Raw genomic sequence first — 9,129 nt, forward strand, 5'->3', positions numbered from 1 at the left:
GAATTGCAGTAATTTAATTAGTGTGACGTCATTGTTATTAAAAAGTTACTTCAAGGGATCGTATATTAATTATTGTGGATTTTTTTTTGCTTAAATACGTTTATTAGTACTAGGAAATTTACAATAATCAAACATGCATTAAAACTAAGTATAACAGTTCTAGATACTATTTACAAATATTGCGGAAATTGCAGGGGGAAAGTGTACACGGCAATTGCCCAACAACTATCTGTAGCTTTCGTCTGGATTATTGTTGGTATTCAAATTCCGTTCAGACGAAAGCTACATTTTAGTTCGAATTTGGTTTGCGCACGCACCAAACTTTGATAGAAAAATAGCGTAGAATATGTAGATTTCCAGAGTTCCAACGTGAGTCGATATTGATACGCCAATTAATTTAACACAAACGACAGTTTCTTACTCACAAGCAGGTCCACGTTAAACACTGACTAAAGTCTGACTTAAGTTTGCTTGGGTCGGCTATATTTATGCAGAGCGATACCGGAAAGTGCAATAGATCAAGAACTGGTGTTTTGTGCAACGGACATCGCTAGGTGAGCCTGGGAAACCGCATTGCGCATTTGCTGACTAAACTTACGCATTTTGGTTTAGCGGTTGTGGCTGCAGAAAATAACAAGGTTGTTTTTGCCAATACAATATCATAGAAAACATACGTTGGTTTGTCCCTTCCGTTTTGAAACTAACACTATCATGCATATACCTGTATTTTATTCAATACGGCAGAATATATGATAAAACAACATACTTTCATTAGATTATAATTATTTATTTACAAATATAGTTCAATTACAATGAAAAAACAAAAATACTCTGTATAAACATGATAATATAATTATAAAGCAACATGCACAGAAATTAAAATTAATTTGAGGGCACACTGCCTTATTTATATAGGTTGCAAAACTTATATCATATCATATACACATACAGTTATATAGCCTACACCTGCGTTGGTCTATATAAATTAAGGGATGACTTGGATGGCCTGGGTATGATTCAATCAGAATGCATGTGTATATATATATATATATATATATATATATACAGTAGGAGGCAAAAGTTTGAGTCCAGTCGTTGTAGAATTCCAGTATTAAATCCTGGCAGCGTATTGGAGTTAAGACATGCGTGCTAGTGTTTCAGTACTGTAAACTATATTAATTGCACACTGTTTTGGTCCTAATGATCTAAATTATAACAAAATAAAGTTCTCATTCCTTTACACTGCCCAAGATGGGTAGGAAAAAGGGCAAAGTGATGGTGCACAAGGACAAATAGTTCCATTAAGTATTGAAGGATTCTTTCCTCGTAAGATCGCAGAAGAAGTGAGAATTTAAAAAGGTGGTATGCAACTAACCTTGGAGAGGTTCGAAGAAACTAAATCCTACTCAAGCAAACTTTTAGCTGCTTTGGTCATGCTCGGTTTGGCAATATTGAAAGATATAATAGGATCCTAATTAAAGAAAGTATCATCCAATTCTTCAAGGACATGGAATTTCATCTGGTACAAAGATGATCGCACGTCTAACTACATGATAATCACCCTAAGCACATGCACATCTTCTATGTGCCAGAAATCGTTTAGAAGCATACTCATTCTGGTGATCTCGTTGTCATGGCTTTCCACCTCATATTCCAGATCTAAAACCTATGGAGCACTTGTAGAACCGTTTTAACCGGAAGAGGGCGAGGCACAGACCCGCCAGCCAGGCTGACTTGAGGCAAGTGGTCAACGAATGCTGGCAAGGTATTGAACGTGTGACATTAAAAAACCTATGGAATCTATGCGAGCAAGAATAAAGGTCATTTCAAGAGCAAAAAAGAGGGAACTAAGCAATGACATGTAAATGCATGTTTGCACATTAAAATACGTAAAAATGAATATCATAACATCTCATAGTTGTTGTACAGCATGTATTTTTCTGTTTACTTGTTTACTTTTTTCTAGTTCACTTATCGGTAAGGTTTTTGTGTAGAATATTAATATATGCTGCTGAAACAAAGAAATACAGTCACTGGACTCAAACTTTTGCCTCCTACTGTATATTACTATTGATCGAATCTAATGCTCTTTATTGAACATGCAACTGATTTATATAACATGTTTCAGTTGATATATAAAAATGAAAAGCTGTGGAATATTTTATGTGGACTGTATATAAGCTTAAAATGTTCTGTAATCCATATACGAAAACGGATGTTTTCTCGATTAGGCTTAGAATGTTACCTGGACTACGTCTAGTTGTAGTCATTATAAGGACAAGAGATATCATATAACAACGTGATTTTTCAGAACATTATTTTGTATTTCAAATCTCCTCCGCCCGTCACGTTTTCCGCGCGGCCGTGGCCTTGATGATTCTGCTTTGGGCGGCGCCTTGCAAAAGTTTTTGTCCACCTTATAATGACAGTCTTTACACTTAACGTAGCAGCACCAATGAAACTGACAATCGCATTTGCTCTCATCATCCATTTCAATTGTATCGAAACCTCGTCCACAGCATAGAGCGGCACAGCTCCCGACACCGTCCCTTGTTTTGTTGCATTCACGCCCTCCTGTTCCAGGCGATCCCGTCGCATCGTCTTTCCTGCAGTAGTCCGGCGAATTCTCCAAAAAGACCATCGCCTCCCCGGAGGGTTTCTTCCTTTTGTTGACTTTCGATAAAGATTTTCCAGCTTGGTCGACAGTAACTTTGATGGCGTTCAAATACTTTCGACGCAACAAATTTCCGACTGTTTCAAAGGGCATCATTTGTTTCCAACAACTTTTCACGGCGCAAGAACCAGATACTCCGTGGCATTTACACTGGAGTTCCATTAAACGTCGAACTGCCTTTAAAAAAAGAAAAAAAATCTCATTAGACATTATCCAACAGAACAAACGAGTTCTTAAGAATATTTTTCGGATAAATCAAGACAGACATGCATAATTATGAGAATAGTAAGTCGTAAAACTCTTTATTACTTTATTTATTAGTCATAAAACTCTTTCGTAAAACTCGATATCATTCTCAACACTCGAAATAAATTCCATATTTCCGCGAATCCATGCATGTATTATTCTCTATATAACAGGATGCCAAATGAGAACGACCGGGGAGACTGGATAAACTAGCATATAATTTGGCATTCATGAAGTATGGAAAATATGCCTCGTGCATATAAGTATTGGATTCCTGTGATGCTGCATGCGTTTTGCATGATAAGATCTGTTAATTGCGACTTTGCCTGATGGAGATTCTTGATTAAGGTAGACAAGAAAAAGCCACAGGTGGTGAAGTGCAATTTAGCAATTAAATCGACCGCCCTTCCTTCTAGTGCATGACGACATTTTAACGATTGTTTATATACGCATCTATAATAATAGTTCATATATATATCGCCCCCTACACATGTAGACGCATGAGAATATTCTCACCATGTATTCCCGAAATGACGTCAAAGATCTGAAATTAATTATATACAAATATATCGATATATGTTTATATTTATCGATGTGAACAATAAAGGACATGTTAGGATCTTATGTTTAGAAATTGGCAATATATTCTATTAGCTTTATCTCATCAGTGTAGTGTATTTTATCCATTATTGTAAAAACGTTCAACGATAACTAACCAGTCGGAACAGCATACACACTTAATAAAAATTGCGTTCGTAGTGCACCCTTATAAAAATTGCGTTCGTGCACAAAGAAAACTTTCATGTGTAGTGCTGATTTTTTTTAATCATTAACCACTTGGCTTGCCTGTTACGAGCTAACTCAATTATGTTTTCGTAACGATTATAAACATTATATATGCACCAGTTTCCCGTTCTTTGCCAATTAGGTTTACGTTATTGCCTGCAATTGCCAGTCAATTTCCTACAATTGAACAATCAATCAAAGGTCTAGCAAGGTTAAGTATTCGGCAAAAATTTAAATAATCTTGGATTCACCATCCTCAGAAAGATGAAATCATTTTGTTTGTTTGATAAATTTGCATTAATGCATGCATGGAAGACATTTGTTGAATACAACTGGTTGTCCCCAGCACGACGACTTGAACTTGGGCCCAGATCGGCTCCTCTAATGGCAACATCGATTTGGATTATAAACCTGGAAATTGGCTTGGTCCGGAGTTTGAAATATTTCGTGACGACCTGACGTTTGCCCAGAGTGCTTTGATTACGAACAGAAATAAAGTATTCGTGCACCGAAATCATAGACAGTTTACTTGCTTTGAAAAACGAACCCTTACATGAACTCGATATTCTCTTAAATGCTGGATTAATATGAATCTGATTTTATGAGCAATGTTATACGTAAACCAATAAAATATAGCAACGATAAATCAGTGTATATATAAACAAAACAAAGCCCACGGTGCCGTTGAGTGGCTCTCGGCATTTGAAAAGGATCGAGCATGAAACATCTTGACGATATCCCCATATATGGTTCACTGTACGTTCAGAATTACATATAGCCATTTTTGGTACTGATGTGTCCAAGAAGCCGTTTACATGATCCCGGTTGCTCGAGATTAAACATAAAAAGCTTTTGAGATATTGAAATAAGTCTTTATGGAACCAAGTGAATGAAGCACATCAGTCGAGATGATGATTTCATCCCTTAATTCAACACCTCAAAGTCAATTCATGCATGCACGCTTCTCGAATTTATTATTTACTTTCGTAAAAAGTAACCTGTACTTTGCAAATCGTTATTATGCACGTTGCGTATCATTCATTACTTGTAGTTGGTGTATCATTCTTTATGTACTATTATATTAATTCAAATATGTACTTTATATTATTACCATATGTACATATCACCTTATGTACTATTATTACCATACAGATATCGGCATGTTCTACACACTGTAAGTCGGTAACAGAACATAGAAGCTTACCTTTCGTCCGACTTTGTTGTTGTGTAGATTCATAAGCGCGGGTGGATCTTGCTGGGTTTCACGAGAGTCAATAAACGTGCGGGCAAACTGGATTCCGTAACCAACATTCTCGCTGCATCCTCCCCACTGAAATCCATCGTTTTCACTTGTCTTCTCATTCTTCCTGTCGCAATTGCATTCTCTCAGCTCTCCTCGGCTGCAAGCACGGGTTACTTCGTACACGACACCTGCCGAGGTTATTGCATGCACAAACGCCGTCTCCTTATTGGCTACAAAGTAAGAATTATTATTATCATTTTTTTTCCGATATATATTCAGATTATTACCATTATCTAAATAACTGACGAAATGCACACTTATAATCATAAGAAACACCGGGTTCTCATTATTTTCGTGTATATAAAGTAACATAGTATAGTGTAGTGGCACGCAAAAAATCCGTCGACATGTATAACCGATTCTGGACTAAATCCCAGCATATGAGAATAACATAACACTTAAAGCCGTGTTACACGGTGCAATTCTGCTCTTGAGAGATGTAAATTATTGGAAAGTTTTCGAAATAAGAAAACATCCCTGGAGTGTAATAAGCACTTTTCAGGATTTTTCAGATCTCTCTAAAATTGAATTGGATCACAAGTTGAAAGAAAAACTGCATCGTTTGACACGGCTTTAACCAAAGGGCAAGGTTAGTAAGATTCAAGAACAGCACTTGTATATTAGCATATCACGAAACCCACTATCTTTCTCGAATATAGCTTAGTGGGGTTAAAAAATCTCGCAATTATAATAAGAGTGATCTCTTGTCATCAAGCATAATCAGGAAATCTAAAATTGTGCTAAGGAGGGGCTTCGTGCAGTGATGAAATCGTACTTCGTGGGTCAAATCCTTTATAAAGTGCATGCTATATTTCTAAATAATTGCGTATGTCGAGCACGTTCATCCGAAAGTAATTTACACTAAAGTGTTTTCATATAGCAGTCTCGTACAGTGCTCTTGAATATATTGGCCCTGGTCTCATTTACCATTCAACTTTTAAACGAACTGTTGCAATGTTTGGCTGCTGTTTGGCGATATCTAAGAGGAATATTGCCATATATTCTCATGTACCAATATATATGCTTCTTCTAGATTTATCATCAATGCTATATTTAGGTTTGTTTCACTTTTTAAGCACCTACGTTCGTCAGTAAGTTTATTATAATTGTGTATGATACAAAGTACATTTTGTATTGCATTTATAGCTATTTTTACTCTTTTCTCTATTGTGACCATACATGTACATGGAAGTCTGCCAGTTCATGCAATATACTAATACGATTTCACCACGTGAATGGTGATAATGGTGTATAATTATACTGTTTTATTCTGGCAATTTTTTTTGGTAAACCACAGCGATGTAGTATTATAGTCTTTACGTAGTTTGTTTCGTTCTATATTTTATCAAAATACTCAGCGGTTACCAGAATTTAATAGCATCTAGAGTTACACCATTTAATGCCAAAAAAGCAAAATTGAAAAACCCCATCCTGCCCTGTAATAGGTATGTTAAGTTTATGTGCTTTATATATACCGCTAATTAAAAAAACCCTAAACTTTAATAAAGGCATCAATGTTGGGTTATGTAATTTCTTAAAATTACCATTGCATAGAGGGTTTTTCTTTTTGCATACAATTTCATCAACTTTTCTTTGCCACGGTCGTGCATGCATACACGTAAAATTTTAATCTGTTGAAATGTTGCTTATATAAAATAGGCAACACCAATAAATATAACTTAACAGTATTTATTTGTGAACTGGTTTAAAAATGCTGCTTGGAATCAAGACCCTTGTGATTTATGAGCTCAGGATAGGTGATATAAACAAATTAATCATGCATGGGCCGTCCAACTTTAATAGCTGCTTACACTTTTTTAAATGTAAGACCTTCTGTTTAATATTGTCTGCATGCACTGCATGCTAAACGGGGTAAGGTTGCCAGGGAAGATTCGACACGACTTAGTGTCAATGACGTCTTTGAGTGGTGAGGTTTTATGCTGAGGCAGTACACAACCACATGCACTGATCAGAACAAGCCGCGCCTGAGAATGGAGTGGGTGATGTTCTCAGAGGGTTTATCGATGTCGTGAGAAAAAACAAACTCCTTCACTTGTACAATTAACTTTACGTGAATACTTCATATTGTTATATAGTTCACTATATACCCGGAGGAGAAAAACATTTAGACAAGCCCACAGCATTTGTCTCTATCGATATAGCATCGCGTCAAATACAAATTACCAATATAGTTGCATGCTGCAGAAAAGCCTTTTCAAAATGCGTTCGACGGCCCTGCATGCCCCCTGATGTGTTGTTACATAATGGCATTGGTTCGACCATTTTCTTTTAATTTTTTTCATCCACATATTACTATGCGAATGACTTCGAAAGTAGACGAATCCTTGACTTAATGCATGTTATTCTCGTTCTGCAGTAGACAAGTATAGTAATCAGGTATACAAATTCTCCGAAGTATGTCCTTTTTTGATAAACATGGACACGACGACACTGAGTTTCGCATTTGCATTTTTAAAAGACGGCGTCGTGTATATATTGTCAGTAGAAGTATCAGGTGCTGATTATATATAGTTAGCATCGTGCTAAAATCTCAACAGTCAACACCGAATCTAATTGGAAATGATCGTTTGATGTGCATAGAAAGACATATCAAACGCGACTCAGACAAAGACCAGTTGAATCAACAAGAATTTGACAAAGACAATTAGGATTAAAATCATGGAGACGGTAATGCAGCTAAAACACCCCATGGCATTCTAAGATTAACAAATTCACTCACACTGGCATGTGTGTAACATGTGGTCTACTTACATCTTCGCATGAGCTTTCCAAAGACAGACGTATCTTGTTCGAACGTCGAACAATTCCAACGATCCTGGCTGAACTGCTTCTGACACTGTTCCAAGCCAAGTTTCGCTCCTTTGCCGATGCTCGTCATTACTTCGGGATTTTCTCGGCAAAGCGTTCGCTGTGTACCGACCAAGCCGACTACGTTGTTGCACATGACTTTTGCGCCAAGTGCGTACACCTTCGACATATACCTATATAAAAGAGAAACTATTATACAATCTTGCACTGATGAGAGGACGAGCCAATATTTACCCAAACAAATTTATACGATCGAATATAATGACGATTATAGAATTCTGTGAAAACTTTTATATGCCGCAGTTTACAGTATATATGTATTCATATATATGAAAAACGAAACAAGTTACAAGTTACTCTTTGCTAATCAGCAAATTTGAAAATATTCAGCGTTATTTAATAAACTTTACAATACGGCATTCAGGAATCATGTAAACCTATATTACTTACATCCAGTTTCCATTTGAGAGAATGATAGAATTTAATAGAATAACCACGACGAACAATGCCTTCAAATCCGAGAGCCTCATGATCGCAACGTTGTTCGATTCTTGAGCAGTAAGTGTATACGGTAGAGTAGACGGACGTACGAATGATAGATTTCTAAGGATCAACACTTAAGTGCGCCACAGGAAAGTGGGATATGGTCATTGAATGCTGCAGTCATTTAGCAGCAATTAAGGAGGGAAAGAATGATAATGAATCGCAATAAAAGTTATAAACTGCTCAGCTCTAAGGCTTTAAGGTTGAGAAAATGCGATAGAAATTACGGAGAAGTTGTGTTTACCGCAACTGTCGGGGGTGGAATAAGCTTCCTGGATTGGTTCGATTGCTCAAGAACGAATTTTCGACCCCGTTTGAGCATTGCTTTACGGCATTGGTGTTCTCAATCAGTGTCTTACAAGTTACAAGTTGATAAAAGCAATAAACAGAGCACTTTATATCAATTAAATTGTTTGTATAATATTCGCCTAGAGCCGTATACGCAGCATTGAAGTATATCGCACGTAGTCGTAGGTTATAAAATGTTTTAAATAAAATATTTTCATTACCTCTGGGCGTTCGAAATATCTAGCTGAGGCTTGACTTTGAAAAAACTGAAGCTATTACAGCTATTATCAAGATTCCTTTAAACTCGCCGTAAATGTCTTCGCCGACCGACCCGACATTAATTCCGAAATCAATACCTTAATCCCTTAATTGATTCGTCTATTCAAGGTCGATGTCGAAATGGTCTGCCGTCGGCTCGACAGGCTTTTAACCGTGCAATGGAAGTGAAGCGGTAGGCGTG

The 9,129-nt window shown here is 36.8% G+C and overlaps 1 protein-coding gene across 1 annotated transcript; it reads right to left on the minus strand.

The window, feature by feature from the left end:
- Positions 1 to 1,989: 1,989 nt before the first annotated feature.
- On the minus strand, positions 1,990 to 8,863 carry LOC114531954 (protein Wnt-2b-A-like). The gene is made up of 4 exons (XM_028553548.1): positions 8,289 to 8,863; positions 7,782 to 8,011; positions 4,911 to 5,179; positions 1,990 to 2,851 (listed from the first exon to the last, which is right to left on the minus strand). The coding sequence occupies exons 1-4, from the start codon at positions 8,366 to 8,368 to the stop codon at positions 2,288 to 2,290; spliced, it is 1,143 nt and encodes a 380-aa protein (XP_028409349.1). The 5' UTR covers positions 8,369 to 8,863; the 3' UTR covers positions 1,990 to 2,287.
- Between the last annotated feature and the right edge of the window lie 266 nt (positions 8,864 to 9,129).

The sequence above is a fragment of the Dendronephthya gigantea genome, unplaced genomic scaffold (assembly GCF_004324835.1).
Source record: "Dendronephthya gigantea isolate DGI-Jeju-01 unplaced genomic scaffold, DenGig_1.0 000076F, whole genome shotgun sequence".
Lineage (NCBI taxonomy): Eukaryota > Metazoa > Cnidaria > Anthozoa > Malacalcyonacea > Nephtheidae > Dendronephthya > Dendronephthya gigantea.